Consider the following 19,222-nt stretch of genomic DNA (forward strand, 5'->3'; position numbering starts at 1 on the left):
TCAAGCCCTTATGATAATCTAGTAACTCTTCCTTATCTACGTACACGTATAGTTTATCATCACGTTCTAACCGTAGCGAGAATATATGCGGTCGTGTTCACGTGTATTTTGTTAGATTATTTCGTTATAAAAAATATCAATTTCGTTATTAAAAGATGACGAAAATTAAGAAAGTAAAGCGTAGAAAGAAGTATCGTGTGAATGTAAATCGAAAGAGGTTACGGAACAAATTGGAAAAATTACCCACAATAGAATGGTAAACATAACCTTTTTAGACTAATCATTTTCATGCACATTTTTAATCGTAAATCGTTATATATAGTAATACCATAAAACAAGAATGGGAAATTTCTAAATCTACACGTACTAATCTCAATGAGATGGGTTTGGCGTATGATCCTAATGAAGTGTTACCAATTCCTAATGTAAAACGGGATTTATTAGAAGAAGCTAAACAAAAATTAATGTTAAGTGATTTACAAAATGATAGTGAAGATAACGATGTAGATACGGAAAACAAACCAGCTAAAATTCATGTAGCTCGAGCTTTAGAAATCGATGCTAAAACACCTAGGGAAAGAATGTTTCGATTACCTAATGGTCAAGTACATTTTATCACTTATTTATTAGACAAATATGGTGAAGATTATAAGGTATGTATTACATCATTGCAAACGTTTATAAGAATATGTCAAAAAATATAAAATGAAAATTGTTTATCTAGGCTATGGCACGCGATAAGAAGAATTATTATCAGTTAACTTGGAAACAAATTCGTGCTAAAATAAAAACTTTTAAAGGTATTCCAGAACAATATAATGAATATTTATCTAAGAAAAATGCAACATAATGTTTATTCTACCAAATGTAGAATTTCTGTATTACTATAAAATACGATATTCTGTATAAAAATCTGTATATTTATTATACGTGACTAAGAATTAATTTTTATCACACATTTACATTTTAACATTTTACTTAATAAAGAATGAAAAAATAAAGGAATGCAATAAATATTATACATCACTTATACAAACATGAATATATCCCGTCAGAGCAATATGGTATTGTTTCACAGCAATACTGTATTGTTTTACTTTATATTTTAAAAACAAGATCTGTTTAATTAATGTTAAGCATTTTGCAGCCTTTTTTATAAAAAAAAAGAGAGACTATATTCTTTGTTTCCTCTAATATACTATTTGTTTTTGTTTATATAGATTAATTGTGCAAACTTTGGACAAATAAAATAAATAAATTTAAAAATATTAATTTTTCTTAAGAAATAGCCATAGAAAATACTTTCTTTCTAATAGCATTTACAGACGAATGATACCAGGTATATTCTGTAGCTCCTGAGTGTAAATCAGGTAAAGGCCTCGTTTGGCACCCAATCACCTCTACTTTATGTTTGTGTGGAGAAATACTTTGTAAATCTAAAGCTTCTTTTACTTGATCAGGTCTTAATGCATTGGAAGCATCCTGCAAGTAATATACAACAAAATGTCTTTTATAACAAATACGATACATGTTTATAAAATCCATTTAAAAACGTTACACATTACTTACCTGTTTATTGGCAATAACTAATATTGGTACAGTATCCATCCTTGAATCTCCTAATAATTGCTTAAGCGTCGAAACAGCAAGAGATAATTTACTTGTATCGGATGCGTCTACCATAAATATCAAGAGATCAGTATCTTGTAAGAAGGTAGACCAATACTTCCTATTATTTTCAGCGCCACCAACTGCAAATGATTATTTTATAACACACTAGATATAACTTCAATGATCTTTTTAAAATTTTAATGGAATATAAAATGTTCTTACTTTCCCAAACATTATATGTATAATATCCATTTTCTAATCTATATACAGTAAAACCTTGAGTAGGTGAAGATGGAGCTTTATAAGGTTCTATCATGCCATTGGCGATACACATTTGATTCATCAAAGATGTTTTACCTGCTCCATCTAAACCAAGTAGTAGCACCCTTCTTTCATAACTATCATCGATCTGTAATCAAAAGATATTACTTAACGTTTTTTAATGTAGCGTTATCTCGTAGAACATTTATGTCGTATACAAAATCAGAAAGCTACGATATGAAGGTTATCTTTCACAATAGATTAATTTTGTCCGTTGACTTTTAACAAATCACAGTCACATACTAAAAGAATACCTGATGTCAAATGTCACAGACAAAATAAAAATAATATAACAAATACATTAATTAATGATATATATTAATCTTATCTGTATAAGTTAGCACGATCATTCGAGTTACATGAGACAACGTTAAACAGATCGGAAATTTATATAGAATAAAAATATTTCCAAAACAATGCAAACAACAGAGACCTTAGTAACTTCGTCGAAACCTTCGTCGATCGACTTCAGTTCTCTTTTTTTCCAATATCGGTAAGCAACGTAAGCTCCGACACATGCACAACCAACCCAGAAAACCGTTCTACGTCCATCAGAGAACATATTATCTATCGGCTCTTCTTTCTTTCTAAGATAAATACCAGACACGTTTTTCACTAATTCTCTATTATATTCGCGTGTCAACGCGCGCAAACTCTCTTTCGACCTTCGACATGTATTTCACGCGGTCTGTCATGCGGCGAACGATGTGCGCGCGCGAATCATCCTTGTGAAATGCGTTCGTAAAGCTATGCACCTAGAGCCTTGTTCACGATCTTCAATTTTTTAAAGTGTCTATTGTCACGATAGGAAAAGATAATATGACTTCAAAAACACAATATAATTTCACTGTCGTTGTAATAATAAAATACAAATCGGAAGATTATATTTTTGTATTTTTGAAATTCATTTCTATCGATTATTTTTATCATTTCCTTCTAATTGTATTCTTCGAATGACCTTGATAATACATAGAAGAAATCCGTTCTTTTTTTATGCGTACGATTCTTATCTTGTTTCGTGTGCACGCTTTAAGAAAGAAATTTTTTTACGTCTTGGCGACACGCACGTACGAAGAAGTTTATTATTTTCTGTATGTTTATAGATCGAAAATTTTACGTTATAATTATTTTTACAGGTGGAAATGGCGGCTTAAATTAACGAATCGCGTTCGATCAATCGTAATTGTTATGTACGGTAGAAATATGTGAAGATAGCCATAGATGTCTCTGTACTACATTTTTTTGAATACTAGTAACAATGTCCTATGTATGTGGCCCTTTGTTTCCGGAATTTCGTTGATCGAAGAATCGATGAGAACGTTCGAAATTTATTGCGTTAGGTGATCTTGCGTTTGGAAGATAATCAAGAAAGAAACGATAAAGATGGAAGATATTTATTTACTACGATGACTACGGACCTATGACGACCGTAAAGAAGACAACGATCAAGGTCAGTACTAAGCAATTAATACAATTGTACCTTGTTATCTCGCCATCTTAATTCGTACGACAAAGAAGCTCGTTATTTTCGTAGGAACGTTTTAATCATCCATTTGGTATAAAGAACCATAACGCTTGATACAAGTAACTAAAAAAGGATTAAACGTATAAATCCGATTTTACGTATAATCCTTTTGGCCAAGGGTTTTGATTCGAAGGTGAAGGTATTAACGTTTTCAAAGGGACTATTAATTGGCACGAATGTGCGATATAAACTAGTAGATTTCGCTTGGTCTTTGTAAATCGTATAAGGGTCAAGCGTTACCAAAGTTACCGGAGTATAAAGCGATTTAATTTAACCAAGATTCGTTATCATTTTCTAGTCGATAATAGATTGGTCGGCCATTTTGATTTCACTTTATCGAGGTTAATAATTTCGAGAGGAGATCGTTCCGTTGTATATTGTATAACGTTATCGAGAACACTTTCAAATTCCGTTTCGTTGGATGCATTCGATGGTCTCTAATCCGTCTAATCTGTCCCGAAATGAAATAGTTGCGATTCTTTCAACGGGCACCCTTCGCTCGGTTGCACACAGTGTCGCATTTAAGTGGGAGAAAACACTTGACCCAGGAGGGGTGAAGGGAGAAGGGGGTCAAAGGGAGGAGAACGTGTAGATCGTCGAGTGGTTTACAAGAGGGGAAATGATATTTAGGGAGAAGATGACTATCAGAGACACGAGATCATCGTCCCTTTAACTAGCCACGTTGACATATTTCTCGTCCCTCTTTAGTTAGATCAGTATTATTCGCATAAGCGTAGGAAAATCTATACAAGTGATTTTCTTCGTTTTTATTCGTAAATATTTTTATAGCTGTTTTATAGATTGCAAACATTTTTCGCGTTATATTTAAACAATTAATTAAAAAGTAGACCGATCGAGAAATAATTTCAAAGGGATACATTGAAAGTACACGTGGAATACTTTTCACGAGCATGTAAATATTTTATCCCGTACTTCACAAAGTTTTCCTACGATCTCCACATAATTTTATTACGTCTATATAACACGCTGCACATTATGTTTTTATAACGTTCTCGATTTAAAAAAAAAAAAAAAAAAAAAAAAAAGAAAAAGAAAAGAAAAAAGAAAAAGAAGAGAAAAGAGAGAAAGAAGAAAAAGAAAACTGCAAATAAGAATGAGAAAGTTTCAACGGGTAATCGTAATATCTCTACGCTGCGCGATCGTACGGGAAAGACAATATAAAGGGGCGAAATCTGACGTATCGGAGTCGCGAGATTGAATTCGACGTATGGCTTTTTATTTACGTACATACTCGAACGCGTTCGAACGCGAATTTCATAGGATCGAAGTTGGTAGTAGTAATGGTACTGGTGGTGGTGATAGAATAGTAGTAGTAGTAGTAGTAGTAGTAGTAGTAGAGTAGTGGCAGCAACCTGCTACGCCGTTGCAAAGCGTGACGAATAAACGTTCTCTCTCTTTCTCTCTTTTTCTTTTTGATTCACCTACGAGCCTCTACGAGAGCCCTCGATTCTACGGGGGTACCACCCCAGGATCAAGCCTGGGTACTACTGACGGAGGCAGGGGGGTAGTGGTGGTGGTGCTACTGGGGATGGAAGTGGAGGAAGGGGTGCCTGACTTTTATTACCCCGTCTGATGTTATGAATGCGAGCCGAACGAAACAGCCCTCGGATGCAGCGACAGCCCCTTCTCTCTTTCCCTCTCTCTCTTTCTTTCTCTCTCTCTCTCTCTCTCTCTTTTCGTAGCCACCCTCGAAGCGGTTATGCTTTTTATCGCGATGTATATCGTCGTCGCGATTAACGACGGTTATGAGCGTGCCGATGTAATCGAGATCACGCTCGATCATTCTTTTTTGACGTACCATGATTCCTTTTTTTGCCTTCTTGTTATGCTCTTCGTAGGTGGATGCCGTAGCTGATGTGGATGGTAACGATATTATTTCTGTCTTCTTTTAATTGTCGTCGTTGATTTGAAATTGTGTTAAGAAATGAAATATTTACATTTACGTATATGTATCGTGACGGTTGTTATTTATTAGTATTCGTTGTTAACCAAAATGTTTCGTTGATTTATTGATTTTGCTTTTCTCGTAGTAATGATAATAATAGTAATAATAATAATAATAATAATAATAAACATAATAATCGTCCTTGTATTAGTTTCCTCCTTGGACGAAAGATATCTCAAGATGACATCATTCCTTCAAGGTGATCCAATAGACGTTTGTTTATAGTTCTTTTTAATAATCGTTTAATGAAAGAGAAACGTTTGGCATACTCGTTTTCCTACCATTTATACGAAACGAATAATATCGTTGGAATTATATTAGCCTGCCGAAGCGGACTCGACATCGACAATTTCACTCGTTATCTCTCTACTTTGAGAGAATAATAGCCTGGGAAACTGCGAGGTCAGAGCAGAGAGCATCGAGTATAACGAGAGGTTATCCTTTTAAATTACGAAGAAAAGTGTTAGCGTTCTTTGTACAAGTATTATCGTTTTTATCCACGATTCTTAAGATTATTTTTATCTTCCTAAGAGAAGGTTTACTGTTCTTTAATAACGAGTACCTACTTAACTATATATGTATGTGTAATTAGATTTAAAGAGAAACGTAGATAATCATAACAATAAAATAAAGATATGTTTGTTATGTATGTGCATATATATATATATATATATATATATATATATATATATATTATATGTATGTGTTTGAAAATGCATGTGTAACAACACGCATGTACACAACAAACCACCATGCCTTTCCAAAGCGTCTCCGTTTCATATGGATCTAACGGAGCGATCGAGGGGAAGCTACTGGCATATTTCAAGCGAAGGAATGCTCTTTGATCATGCCCACAAAGTTACACCATGTATTATCGTTCTACGCACGTTATTTCGAACGTTTCCTCTCTTCTTTCATCCTACCCTTGATATTAATAATCCTTTGTGTTACGGCAAGTTATTTTATTGCGACTGGAATTCGCCGTCCTTCCTCTCGTCGTATGTATATATACGAGTATAATATATATATATATATGTGTGTGTGTGTGTGTGTATACATATGTTACATGTAGAAGAACGTAAAGAGATCGAGAATGATTATTATTAGCTCGAACTCGTTTCTCATTCTTACTTTCGATAAATGAAACTATATGGAAGATAAATGCGAACGCAGTATAGTATTTATAATTTTATTTATCGATGAATAACTATGTAAATCTATTTTTTTAATAGAAGAAAAAAAAAACCGATAAACGGTCCTTTTATCTCTTTTTTCACGAATTCGATTCTTATCGTTGAATATTAATTTCGAATCGGGTACTTCGAACGGCGATTCTCAGTCGAGAGCATCGAAAAACGAATCGCGGATTTATGGAAATCGGGCGGGGCGTACCTGCATGAATATCGTGTATGTGTAAGAGGAAGAGAGTGGAGAGAAAGAGGGAAGAAGAGAGACAGGGAAAGAGAGAAAGAGACAGAGAGAGGGAGGAAGAGAGAGAGGGAGGAAGAGAGAGAGGGAGAGGGAGAGAGAGAGAGAAGTGTAGGAATGGCGGCCGAGAGCCGAGGCATACACGTAAATACATACCTATATACGGTATACCGGGAATTTTAATATTCGCGAATGATAAACAAAGTGGGTATCTAACGAAGTGGATAGAGGCACAGCGTAATAAAATTTGCGTTTGCGTTTCGTCGTGGTCGAGCCAAGAGAAACGTCACGAGCGGTTTCCTCCGATTTCAATTACCCTCAACGACGGAAATATATGGGCGTTCGTTGTAGCAAACGAAAAAAAAAACGGCAACGACGGTAACGGCGACGACGGCAACGACGACGACGACGATGACGACGATGACGACGACGACGACGACGACGACAACAACAATAACAATAACAACAACAACAACAATGCAAAGGAAAAGACCTTTGCAGAAAGGACCTTTGCAATTTCAATTTGTCACGTAAGCTCGTATGTCGTATCGTTTTCGATGTACGTAGTATTTTTTGAAACGTGTTTGCTCCTTAATTAAAATTTGAATCGAATTTTAGTATTTCGTGTGTTATTAATAATAATATCGCAGAAGTTTTTCGTTCGACCTAACGTACGTATTTAGGAGTTATCTATGATAATTTATTGGATTTAGATAAGTCACCAAAATGCTCATTTTTCTATTTAAGAAAATATACAACGGAAGATAGAAATAACTTTTTTTTTCGTAAATCGTATAGAACGAATATATACTGTAAAGGTTAATTCGGTGGTGTAATTAACAAAGATAGCCAGAGAATGGCATCTCCTTTGACGCATTTCTCGAATTTCGGAAATTCAACGGATTTCAGGTAATGCTCTGTTAAATTTACCGATAGAAAATATATATTTATTCGAATATTATTAAATGCCAACTTCAATATTCCCGTTACATACGATTATTTATTTCGATTATTATTTAACTCGATAAATGAAAAAAATCTACAAAGTTTCAAACGTTCGGAAATACAAAGAATTTTGAATCAATTCGAAGAATTTTTAAATCCGATCTAAATCGAGCGATCTTTCAAAAGTAACACAAAATGATGAGATAATTAACGTTTCGACATAATACGAATTCGACGTAGTTACATTCACGAAATCTTCTCTCTGATGGAAGTTACGAGGATGTAAAGGAGAGGGCGGATTTGCGATTAAAACCGCGTTTTAATCTGTCCTCTCTCTTTCCCTCTCTATCTCTCTACCTCTCTTAACTCGAGCTAACGGGTGCTCTTTCCCATGGTTTGCTGCTAGTTACGAATAAAAGAAGAAGAAAGAAAAAAATCATTGTGCTGTGTACGCAGAGGATGAAGAATACGAGGTGGTGGAAGAGGCGAGTGAAAAAGAGGGTTGAGAGGGAAGAGGAGTGGTAGAACGGACGCGAAGAGAGAGAGAGAGAGGGAGAGAGCGGGGGAGAGAGAGAGAGAGAGAGAGAGAAAGGAAGGAAGGGACGTAGAGACAGAGAGGAGGACAAAGCGGCTGGTCCAGAGAGTGGGATGAAGAGAGAGATAGATACAGAGATAGAGATAGAGTTTTGCGAGGGGTAGGGGGTGAGAACCCCACAAAGGCAGTGGGGCTCTTTTGATTCGCGAGCTAATTGGAATGCCGCGGATGCCAACGACGATGGAGCAGGGGCTGGGATAACGTGTAGAGAGGGGAGAGAGGATAAAGAGCAAGAGGGGGTGCTCCAAGTCTCGATGTAACGCTGGGATAGGCGGAGCTTACATCCCCTGCACAGACTGGTTCTCTACCTCGCGATATCGAGGGCTCATCGGCTCCTCGACTTTTTTCTTCTCTTTCGGTTTGCAATACGAACGATCTTTTGCCGGAAGCTGATGCGTTCGTTCATTCGTTCATCTCGTTTCGAATTCGTTAAGGTTTCTCTTCGATTATTTCGAAGATTTTTCCTTGTGTCGTCATTCGAAAAAAGTTCTTGTTTCAATTAGTTAATATTATTTTTAGGAAGAGCGAACTGTAATTAGGGTGACTGATATTTAAATAGAATATGATCGAGATAGGGTTAAATAGATACAATGATCGTTTATATATTTCATTGGCTCCCAAAGCTAAGTAGTTAATTATGTTAATTACATCAATGCGATTAAGGCAAAAGTAGTCGCGTTAATTATCAAGTTCGCGATTTGTTCGAACTCTACGGCAAATCTCTCTCGATCCTTTTCGATCGATTATTTTTTATTAGAACGATGTGGAACGATGATAGTCAACATCCTGCGCGACACTCCGCATGCGATAGGAACGTTTTCTTTGTGATCCTTTGACACGGGTCGAGGGCTAATTTATCACGGTGACAAAAGGGATAGGAGTAACGAGCGAATATCAGTTACCGTCACCCCATCCGAGTATGACTTTCCCATATCACAATCACGTACATATACCTATGTGAAATCCTTCAAACGTAACTTTAAATTGATTATGTTTTTTTTTCTCTCTTTTTTTTTTTTGTTCTAACCAAAGTTTTCATACGCATTTATCCGAACGAATTTCGGAAAAATCAACGTTAATTTATTATTCGATCTATTACGAGCGTTTATTCTTTTGTTGGATTGCTGATTCCACTTAATTTGCTGGTCCGTTAATTGATTTCTCTACGTTTCGAGTGAAATTACAATTTTGACCCATCTCGTCCCCTCGTCTGGCAATAAATATTATCCTCTTTCGACGGACGAATAATAATAAAGGTATCGAGTTTAATTGGACAAAGCGTAACCCTCCATTTTCAGAAAGGCAACGGAGTTTCATCACGTTATTAATATTTTAAACAAAAGCTCGGCTCGTTGCTTTTACCTTTGCATGCCGAACGAGCTTCGTTTGCTCGTAAATTTTAATCGTGGACAGGACAGAGGAAACAGAGGTAAAACGAATTAGTCGATGTTATGCGAAGTAGAATGAAGTGATAGATTAGCAAAAAATGAATTTGTCGAGATGGATGGATGGATGGATAAGAGGAAAAGTGAGGTATAACGACGTGCCATTTCGAATGTACAGATTCAAGAGTTTATTCTCTGCAACATGTACGCGTATGGATGTACGTGTATAATTAATTGTAGTGTCGCCACGTATTTACATATTGTATTTTCTCGTATTGCCAATGCCAAAAGAAAACGTACACTTTACGGTCGTACGTTTATTTCTTTTCGTGATCTTTGGACATTAAAAGTACATATTTCGAGATGTTAAACTCCTAGCCTCTTCTTAACTCGTTATCTCTATATGTACATCGTGCTAATAATTTTACGTCGTTCTTAGCGAAATTCTATGTCATGTAACATTCATTAACACACCTACACGTTTCGAAGACATTTACAAAAATATATATTACACAATCGGTCGGAGGGAAATCATTGGGATGCGAGTATCTCACGATTCTTAATACGATTATTTTCGAATTACATTGTTTTTCTTTCGAAAGCGTCATATTTTTTTTTTTTTCGTTTATACGTATATGAGTTCATTAAGTTTCTTGGTTGACTTTTTCACAAAAAGGATCACGTTACACTGACACGAATAATTTGTTCTTGTTATTGCTTTTTTTCCCTTTTTCTTTTTTTTCTTTGGATACACACACACACACACATACACACACTCGCCTTTCATACGAAACGTCTTTTAAACTTGTCGTTCGACGTTTCATTCAAATTTCCCTCGATCTTCGGACAGCCTCGTGAGAAATCGGCTGTTAAGCGTCGTAACGAGAGGACGATCTGTTTGCTCCACGCGCTGTTGGCGCAGAATGCCTCGTTCTCTCGTGAACGATATTTGCAGCAGTGTCTTTCGAATATCTGTTCGTCATATAATCGTTTGGAATTTCTTCGCCTATCTGACAATCTTCCGAAACTTCATAGATCCCTTTGGAGCCTTTCGATCGTCGCGGTTTTAAAGTCTGCAAAGCTGATCTTGTTAATCTGTAAGGTCTTTCAATATCCTCGGAATTGTGTTTGACGTTGCAACGGCCGCAAATAATTTTTTCAACGGCATCCATATCGTCGCCTAATGTGTAAAAACAATATAATAATAATAGTAATAATAGTAATAATAATAGTAATAATAATAATAGTAATACTAATAACGAAATAATATTATCGTTATTTGTCACACATTTGTTTTCATTATATTCCATCTTTTTGTATTCTCTTTTTAAATATTTAAATGAATTAATTTTGTAATTGAATTCGTAGATTACCGATCGATTCTTTCACAACAAAATTAGGGTGTTCTTGGAATCTGCAACTGTTCTTTTTACTCGTCGTTGAAGATCTGTTACCAGAAGGTGCACCGCATCTTATACATTTCTTTGTGTTGTTATGTTCCGAATGTAAGAGATTTTCGACATCCTGTCTAGCTCGAGGTCGACGAATCGATTGATTCAAAGAGGCAATGGTATCGTAGCGATCGGATGAATTTCTAGATGGTATCCAATGCTGATGATAGTTCGTTAACCTTCTGATAGAATTTTTTGGTGGTGTTGGTGGTCGTATCGGTTCCTCGTCGGAATAAAATTCAGTTGCGTCGCGATCATCGAGGTCGTGGTAGTACCTGTTCAAGTAAGAAATATAATTTGCAACGTCATTGTATCAGTTCTAGTAATATTTTTAATTAGGCTTGACGAACCTTCTTCTTGACGGATGACTGTCGAATGAGTTATGTACGTATTGTTGATAATGAAGCTTCCGTGGATCCTGTTGTTGCTTAACTATTTTCGATCTTTGTTGTTCTTGTGATATTTCATCCTTTTTAGGTCGTCTCTGCAATTTTTGTGACCTCAAAATAGGTGAATCAGATTCTTCGTCGATCTCATCGTCAGCTTCGTGTTCTTCGTAATCCTTATCGACGGACTCAGCTGTTTCTTCCTGATCGTCCTCAACTATAGAACAATATGTCGAATATTTTAGAAGAAACTTACGGTGAGATTTTGAGAATTTCAAAATGTCGATCCTTAAAGTAGTACCTTCCTCGATTGCATCCTCCTCGGGGTTATCTTCGGTGAAATTACCCAGCTCCTCATCAGCGTATCTTACCTTTTCGTCATCCTCCAACTCGTTTTTGTTGTAAGTAGACCTTCTCACGATCGCGATGTTGTTGTTTGTGTTGTAAAACTTGTTCCGAGGTGTTTTAGCCTGATTATGCGACGTCCACCGCTGTGGTTCTGTATTTTGACACGTCGTGTATTTTGTGTGTGTCGGAGATCCGCAATTATGGTGTTTAGTTTGCTTGTAGGAATTCATAGTGGAATGATAATTCGTTACTGGTTCGGCCGTCGCATTGAATTGTCTCCTGAAGACAGAATTAGATGTCCAACAAATTATTTCTAAAGTATATTCTTCGTCCGTTTCTTTTTTAAACGTTAATTAAGGATCAAGAATGGTATAATAACGAGTAATAAAAATCTAACGACTTGAAGTACGATATACATGTATAATAAGTATTTAATTAGAGTACTTAATTACGTTGATAAATTCTTAAACGCTTACCTATTAGCTTTGTTTGATGGAACCGACGGATTATGCTTGTGAAGATATTTCCAGTTCGCATCCGAAGAATCTCTGACATCTGTTTGATATTTTGTGGACCACAAAGGCGAACGCCCAGCCGTGTACTTTTGTGTTTTGTGTTTCTCAGTTTGTTGCATGGTAATGAATATTTTCGCTTCGACTTTTTGTTATCAATCGGTTTCTACGCCGAGGAATTTCGTTTTAAAAAAATCGTCTGAAACGGTGTTTTCTATACCACAATATTTTGACAATTTTATATCTACTACGATTTCACTGTTCACATAGCATTTCAGTAAGGATTGAATCGATCTTTTTTTTTATCGTAGCACGTGATCGAAAAAATTCGTTATCTTCGTGTAACAATAACTTTCTCTAAAATCACAAAATACTCGTCTTCGATCGGTTTCCTTCGTGATTTTCAAATGATTTAAGAAAAGAAATCGATGCACGATATAAGGATTCGCGTTAGGAGAAAACAGGTGAAAAGGTATAAATAAATCAAAAGGACGGAGTTTTTTCTCAAGAAGAAAAAAAAAAAATCCAGAAAAAGAAAATAAAGAAAATAGTATATCTTTAAGTAAATATATCGATTAAAACGATATTTGAAATCGGTCTTAGCCGGATCGTTGTTAAAATCGAGCGATCACACGTTTCAAAGAAGAAATGGAAAGAAGACACGATTGCAAAAGGAAGAGAAGAGAAACGACAAGAGGAAGGCGTTGTCTCGATCGTGATCTAAGATGATCGAGATGCAAGCCTCTTCACCATTTATCTGTTTCGTTGCAGTCCTCGTGTTCTAAGGACGTGCTCAACGATCGCTGAAATTCCTGAACTCTCTGAGTCTGTTGTTCGTGGTGAAGCTTGCGCCACTTGATTCGACGATTTTGGAACCAGACCTTGACCTGCGCCTCGGTCAATCTCAATGCGTGAGCCAAGTATAGTCTTTCAGGGCCAACCATGTATTGCTGACGAGCAAATTCGCCTTCGAGTCGTTCCAGTTGTTCGGCCGTGAAAATCGTCCTCACTCTCTTCGATTTTCCACCGCCGGGTGAACGTAAGCTCGAACTTCCGTTCTTCGTTGAACTTTCTTGACCTGTAAAATATATAGAAAAATCCTTCTCGAAACGATCTCAAAATATCCTCTTTGTTCGATTCGAACCATTTCGTTTCTTTTGCGTTCTCGTACGATCATAATTAATAGTATCATAAAACGCGAGATAGGTTAAGTCCCTTTCGTTTGTCAGAAATTATATCTTATTTAAGATTCGTTAATAACGTAGAAAAGTGATACTCACTCTAGAAAATATTCACATCGAAATTTCCTTAATACGATATATTTTCACGAGTAAAAATCCGTCTAGACGTTAGAGCTTCATGAAATTTAGAAAATTTTCTCGCGAACGTAGCAGTAAAGTCCGAGTCTGTCAAACGATAACTGTTAGTGGTTATTGCATTGACAGACAGCTAACCATCGTTGTCAATCGTTGGCTTTTATTTCGTATCGTGTTGGTGGTAAATTTGAACATGTGATAAATAAAATGAAACATGCATAACAAGATGGAATATTTACGGGAAGTACCCTGATGTTTTCTATACTGTTGCTGTTGCCCACGTTTTTCTCTTTGATTGTTTCTCAGTCCAAGGATCGCGTCGATGGTGAAAGATTTAGCTTGTTGTTGTTGTTGTGCCTGTGAGTGTTCCATTTGTGTGATCGCATGCGAGTGAGGAAGCTGCGTCGAGAGATTTTGTACGGAGAGATCGGTGCCTAAAAGATGAGAGCGTCTCATACGTTCCAAGGCAATAGCTTCCAATTCTGGACTTCTTTGTTGGACCTGAAGATTTCTGAATTCACTGTGCTCCAAAATGGAAGGATTCTCCAGGAGTCCGGCATTGCCACGTAGCCTTTCGAGCGTGAGATTACTTATGTGATTGTCTCTAATTCGATCTAACGACAAATTGAATTCCTTCATACGATCGAGTCCATAATTCTTCAACAAACCAAAGTCCTTGATGTCTCTCTCGATACCAAAATTAAGATCCTTGTTGCATCTATCCAAAGACGAGAGGGTCGGATGAGCATTTTTCTGTCTTGTCTCGCGAAGATTGAAAAGTAAATCTTTCGCAGTTGAATTTTTCGATCTACAAAGCGACGTCGCCATTTCCATTGAATCTTCAGGCTCGTTCGTTCTTTCCAACGAATAATTCAAGTTACTTAAGCCGTTCGTAGAGTAACCGAAATCTTTTGCTTTGTTCAAGGTCATCGAGACGCCTCTAGTAATGTCGTTAGAAAATTCATCGAAACGCATCGATGTTCTACCTTCGAGACCAATGTGAAAATCTTTCGGTTCGTTCGAAGTATCCTCTTTATTTTTATCCACCGACAAATTTAATTCCTTGACTCTTTCGTAGTCCTGAAAAGCACGTATTTGTGTCTCGGAATGATTGCTGTCGCTTCGACAATCGGATAGATCCTCTATCGTCAATCGACCCGACGGATCGCTCGTCTCCATTGCTTTCGAATTGCGTCGTTAATTTCCTTCGTTTCTCACTACCGATGTCTTAACAATTTTATTATATCTATACTTTACTCAATTTTTTCTGATTACTTACAAATAATATCGTCGTAAAAGTCCATCAAGAAAAGTTCATCACATTCATCAAATATATATTACATCACAAAAACGATCAGTCCATTGTCTTTTCCGAAGGAGTCCTATCACCACACACAACGTCGTTGCATTTCTTCATTTCACTGAAAATTATCGGAAAAGTTTGTAAAATCTCGTTAGATCTTTACGGGAAATTGTAAAAATCGTAGCCGTCGGATAAATTAAGAGATAAACGCGAGTCCTCAGTTGACGTTTCCTCAGGAGCGGTGTACGTTACTGATAATCGCGTGAATCTTTCCGAAAGGATCGAGCTCGTTTTTCGAAGGGCGAGAGCAAGGAAGAAAGTGGCAAAGGTGTAGGATCACGAATAGAATAACGAGAGAAGGATGAGGAAGAAGAGGTTGGTCTCGCGAGAGTCGATCCGCGCTGGCGCTTCGGAGCATCCGAGGATAATGATGTCAGCCACGAGAATCACCGCTATCACAGAAAGAGAGATAGAGATAGAGATAGAGACAGAGAAAGATAGATAGATAGAGATAGAGAGAGAGAGAGAGAGAGAGAGATAGATAGAAAGAGAGGGGTGGCAGGAGTTAGTAGGATGGTGTGTTGCGGGGTTGGCCAGTGGTGGCAGGAGCAAGGATATCCGGCTAATGATCCCGTACGTGATGAGAGGGGTATTCACCGATGTTGTCTGCTCTTCACCCTCCTCCAGGATCGTCTTTCACCTCCGCAACCCCCAAATGGACCGCAGGATATCCTCTCGATGTACGGTCAATATTTTTTCGTTCGAACCGAGGAAGGCCGAGGCGAATGTTGCGTCTCGAGTCCTGGTTGGCCGAGTCCTGCCATCACCACTAGTCCCTGGGACACGCCTACGAAGCGAGTTGCGCTGCGTGTCGGTAAGCTTTAGGGTATACCTAAAGGGGGTGGTAGCCTTGTTTGCGGGGAGTCTGTTACTTTTTTCCACCACCAGCCGTCACCCTTCTTACTCTCCGCGTCGACTCAACCTTGCTCTTCCCTTTCCTAAACCTCCCTCTTCCTTGTTCTCTTCCTTCGAAGAGAGAGAGAGAGAGAGAGAGAGAGTGAGAGTGAGAGAGAGAGAGAGAGAGGGGGGGGGAGAAAGATAGATAGAGAGAGAGCCATTAATAAGCTTTCGCCTAGAGACTAGGAGCTCTTGGCCAAGGGGTGCTTCTATGTATACGGGAATGAACACGAGTAGATCCGAGCAAGATCTTAGCCGACTGTGTAGCTACCTTGGCCATGGTTAAGACCGAGTGTCTTCGCTTCTCAACGATGTCATCTGTGTCTAAGACGTTGCGCTAATTAGCTGTCTCCTTTAATTATGACGAGCTACTTTTCTTTTCCTTCGTACTTCCTCTTCTTTTTCTTTTTACTCGATCCCTTGCGACATTTCGTTTTCTCACTGTTTGAAAATCTTACGATTTTTTTTTTTTGATTGTTTCATCTTTATCTCATTTAGGGATGTAATATTTCTTAGAGATTGTTTTTACTTTCGCGTATTCCATTGTTAGTTTCTTTCTATCGGTAAGAAAATAAAATGAAACATGATTTTTCATGGATACGATTTAATGTAATTTAATGGAGAGTATAAACACGGTCTTAAGGTAATTCTCGCGTCTTGGCATCGAGTGGGGTTTGCTTAATTGCTTCTATCTGGGCCGAAACTTCATCCACAATCCCCTCATTAGATGTTGACGAGCGTGCGGGAATTTCAGAACCTCGGAAAACCTCTAAGGAGCTTAAGGGTGCTTAATTACGATGAGCTTTTAAGTCATGTCAACGGTATGCTTAAGGTATGTTACATTGTGAAAAGTAACTTATGTTGTCGATGATCGATATCGTGATATTAATATTCAAACTTTTAATTATCAATATCTCAACTTTTTTCTAATATTTTTCACGAGTTTAAACCTTATCGATCATCTCTTTTCATGCATTTTATATAACGTATACTAGATACTATCTTACACGAAGAGATCTCTAAAGAAACCGCTTGGCATTATGAAAACTTGTGCACTTATCTCGTTGGCACTTCTATGAGCGTAAAATTAAGCTATAAATTCGAAATTTACTTGGAGAACCTTCTAAATATTTTACAAAACGAGGAACGGGCCCGTGTAATTACGTCATATATTTCGCGGTGTGCTAACTTTGTCGCAAACTTTGGCATTGTAGGATCTACCTCGAAGAGTGGCACCGTTGGGAGTGGGACGGACACGGGGCGGAGAGGGGGGGGCGGGTTAGTAGGGTGGATAGGAATAAGCTAAGTTATCGCAGGTATAACGTGAAATATTGTATTTTCTTATTTGATCGTGCGGCGTTGTTTCTGATTAAACTTTCAAACTTTCGTCAAATCTTGCAAATCTGTTTTGAAAAGCTTGTCATACTTATAATTAATCGTATTAAATAATTAATTTATACGGCCTATAATTTTATGTATCAGTAAATAAGGCGATTTCGTTTTATTGCGAGTTACAAAGGGACGTCGAGACAAACGAAGAAATGAAAACGGAAGAGAAGGTTTTCGAGCTCGTGTTAGGGAGACCCTTTTACGTTCTTATTTCACACTGTATTCAGAGAGACGGTAATTATTAGCTCAGAAGTAAGAAACCGCTTTCGTATTTCGAAGAAAGTATAAGTTTAAACGACGTAGCAGAGATGGTGAACGAGTAAAAGGCGACAAATGTTTAAATTAAACGGCCGACCGAGCACGCGATGGGGTTTGAAAAGAATTTCTATTGAAGCTCGATACCCATACCCTTGATCGTTCTCGTCCAAATGACTTGCGACTCCACCCTTATTACGAGCCGAAATTTATCACGGAAATTTCGGAGAGTATTTTACCCGGATAATTGCTCCGCTTTATAAGAGCTATTCCCCTTCCGGACGAGCCAATATATAAGACGAAAGCGATCTCGGAAGATCTTCGTAGCTTCTCGGAATTTCCTTTCGATTCTCAGAGAGATCCTAGTAAATTCAGTTTGCAAAATTCTCCAAGGTACTATTTTCTTTCGATCGTTATCAACATTTCTTTTATTTCCTTCAATAAAACGAGTAAGAGAAATATTATTCTCACATTGTTTCATATGTAAATTCACGATCTATTAACGAATTCATTACAAATTGACTCCGAGTAATTTGGAGTGTAAAAACTATCGATGGTATTTCAGTTTCATCGTTTTCCTCCTTACACCTAACTACTTAGCACGGTATCTAAGTCATTAATAAAGCAAGATACGCCGACTAAGGAGTCGTCAAGCGGTTGGCCATTGTTTCGAAATTTAATCGTAGCAAGAGCATGGTCTATACCATATTCGTCCCAGCACCTAGACAGATACGTGTACATTGAGAAATCCCCGTTTATGGGTATACGAGCAACGAAGGTGTTTCAAAGCAGTCTCTGTTTCCTGGACTCCTAGCTAGCTTCTATATAGTGCCTTATCAGCTCCCTTCAACCTCTGAACACCGGGAACACCAGCTGAAGCAAGCAAGGAACCTACCCCGTTGCTGCCTCGAGCTTTCATTCCACATGCGATATTAAAGCGAGGGCAATTAGCCGTGAGGGGGTTGTTGTACGTAGAAGGGTGGACGGGGTTGCTGCTGCGACGGCCTCAGAGCTGGCTTTCCCAGTCGTGCACTTGGTGGGGTCGTCTCGGATATGATTGGCTGTCAGCAAAGTTAATCCCAGGACCGGCCACACCCCGACATGTCTCAATCCAACCCCTCCTTTCCTTTCTCTATCTCTCTCTCTCTCTCTCTCTCTCTCTCTCTCTTTCTCTTTCCCCTCTTTCTCTCTTCCCATCTTTCTCTCTCTCTCTCTCTCTTTCTCTCTCTCCCTTTCTCCCTCTCTCTCTCTCGCTCTACCATTTCGTGAATCCTATGTAGGAACTTTACCTTCTCCAATCCATTCAAAACGGGGATGAAAATTCATACAGCAAAGCCTCTTTTCGAGACACCGAATCCTTTTAACGTTCGTTGCTAGACAACGATTATTTGATGTGATGAGGAGATATTGTAATCCTAAGGATTTAGAAAAGGGTTGTCATAATATGTAGATATTATCACTCTAATTATCAATTTATTTTAATTCGATAGATTTGTTAAGCGATGAAATAAATATTTGTTCTCTCTTCT

The 19,222-nt window shown here is 37.7% G+C and overlaps 4 protein-coding genes across 5 annotated transcripts; 1 reads left to right on the forward strand and 3 right to left on the reverse strand.

The window, feature by feature from the left end:
- The first annotated feature begins 107 nt into the window (after positions 1 to 107).
- Positions 108 to 929, forward strand: LOC127062470 (nucleolar protein 16). The gene is made up of 3 exons (XM_050990742.1): positions 108 to 256; positions 323 to 653; positions 725 to 929. Exons 1-3 carry the CDS (start codon positions 156 to 158, stop codon positions 848 to 850), a joined length of 558 nt encoding a protein of 185 aa, XP_050846699.1. The 5' UTR covers positions 108 to 155; the 3' UTR covers positions 851 to 929.
- A 155-nt stretch (positions 930 to 1,084) lies between these two features.
- Positions 1,085 to 2,664, reverse strand: LOC127062468 (uncharacterized). The gene is made up of 4 exons (XM_050990739.1): positions 2,366 to 2,664; positions 1,834 to 2,020; positions 1,570 to 1,751; positions 1,085 to 1,482 (listed from the first exon to the last, which is right to left on the reverse strand). Exons 1-4 carry the CDS (start codon positions 2,492 to 2,494, stop codon positions 1,279 to 1,281), a joined length of 702 nt encoding a protein of 233 aa, XP_050846696.1. The 5' UTR covers positions 2,495 to 2,664; the 3' UTR covers positions 1,085 to 1,278.
- A 7,276-nt stretch (positions 2,665 to 9,940) lies between these two features.
- Positions 9,941 to 13,114, reverse strand: LOC127062462 (uncharacterized). Its single transcript, XM_050990728.1, has 5 exons — positions 12,438 to 13,114; positions 11,915 to 12,240; positions 11,578 to 11,830; positions 11,150 to 11,502; positions 9,941 to 10,956 (listed from the first exon to the last, which is right to left on the reverse strand). The coding sequence occupies exons 1-5, from the start codon at positions 12,593 to 12,595 to the stop codon at positions 10,646 to 10,648; spliced, it is 1,401 nt and encodes a 466-aa protein (XP_050846685.1). The 5' UTR covers positions 12,596 to 13,114; the 3' UTR covers positions 9,941 to 10,645.
- Positions 13,115 to 13,175: 61 nt separating this feature from the next.
- Positions 13,176 to 15,699, reverse strand: LOC127062463 (uncharacterized). Of its 2 annotated transcripts, none has more exons than XM_050990730.1 (2): positions 14,038 to 15,699; positions 13,176 to 13,551 (listed from the first exon to the last, which is right to left on the reverse strand). In XM_050990730.1, the coding sequence occupies exons 1-2, from the start codon at positions 14,966 to 14,968 to the stop codon at positions 13,220 to 13,222; spliced, it is 1,263 nt and encodes a 420-aa protein (XP_050846687.1). In that variant the 5' UTR covers positions 14,969 to 15,699; the 3' UTR covers positions 13,176 to 13,219. The 2 variants fall into 2 exon arrangements, with proteins under 2 accessions (XP_050846687.1, XP_050846686.1); XM_050990729.1 differs by having other exon boundaries at positions 14,029 to 15,699.
- Positions 15,700 to 19,222: the final 3,523 nt, after the last annotated feature.

This window comes from Vespula vulgaris, chromosome 3 (assembly GCF_905475345.1).
Source record: "Vespula vulgaris chromosome 3, iyVesVulg1.1, whole genome shotgun sequence".
Taxonomy (NCBI): Eukaryota; Metazoa; Arthropoda; class Insecta; order Hymenoptera; family Vespidae; genus Vespula; species Vespula vulgaris.

What these genes read in the sequence shown, in the direction of transcription:
- LOC127062468 (XM_050990739.1), bottom strand. Translation starts at nt 2,494, where the DNA reads ATGTTCTCTGATGGACGTAGAACGGTTTTCTGGGTTGGTTGTGCATGT. An exon ending in GTTTCGACGAAGTTACTAAG is followed by an intron (nt 2,021 to 2,365) that starts GTCTCTGTTGTT and finishes TTTTGATTACAG; the next exon opens with ATCGATGATAGTTATGAAAG. An exon ending in TAGTTATTGCCAATAAACAG is followed by an intron (nt 1,483 to 1,569) that starts GTAAGTAATGTG and finishes TATTACTTGCAG; the next exon opens with GATGCTTCCAATGCATTAAG.
- LOC127062462 (XM_050990728.1), bottom strand. Translation starts at nt 12,595, where the DNA reads ATGCAACAAACTGAGAAACACAAAACACAAAAGTACACGGCTGGGCGT. An exon ending in CCATCAAACAAAGCTAATAG is followed by an intron (nt 12,241 to 12,437) that starts GTAAGCGTTTAA and finishes TTCTGTCTTCAG; the next exon opens with GAGACAATTCAATGCGACGG. An exon ending in TGTTGTGAAAGAATCGATCG is followed by an intron (nt 10,957 to 11,149) that starts GTAATCTACGAA and finishes TTTACACATTAG; the next exon opens with GCGACGATATGGATGCCGTT.
- LOC127062470 (XM_050990742.1), top strand. Translation starts at nt 156, where the DNA reads ATGACGAAAATTAAGAAAGTAAAGCGTAGAAAGAAGTATCGTGTGAAT. An exon ending in AAATTACCCACAATAGAATG is followed by an intron (nt 257 to 322) that starts GTAAACATAACC and finishes CGTTATATATAG; the next exon opens with TAATACCATAAAACAAGAAT. An exon ending in AATATGGTGAAGATTATAAG is followed by an intron (nt 654 to 724) that starts GTATGTATTACA and finishes TTGTTTATCTAG; the next exon opens with GCTATGGCACGCGATAAGAA.
- LOC127062463 (XM_050990729.1), bottom strand. Translation starts at nt 14,968, where the DNA reads ATGGAGACGAGCGATCCGTCGGGTCGATTGACGATAGAGGATCTATCC. An exon ending in AAAACATCAGGGTACTTCCC is followed by an intron (nt 13,552 to 14,028) that starts GTAAATATTCCA and finishes TATATTTTACAG; the next exon opens with GTCAAGAAAGTTCAACGAAG.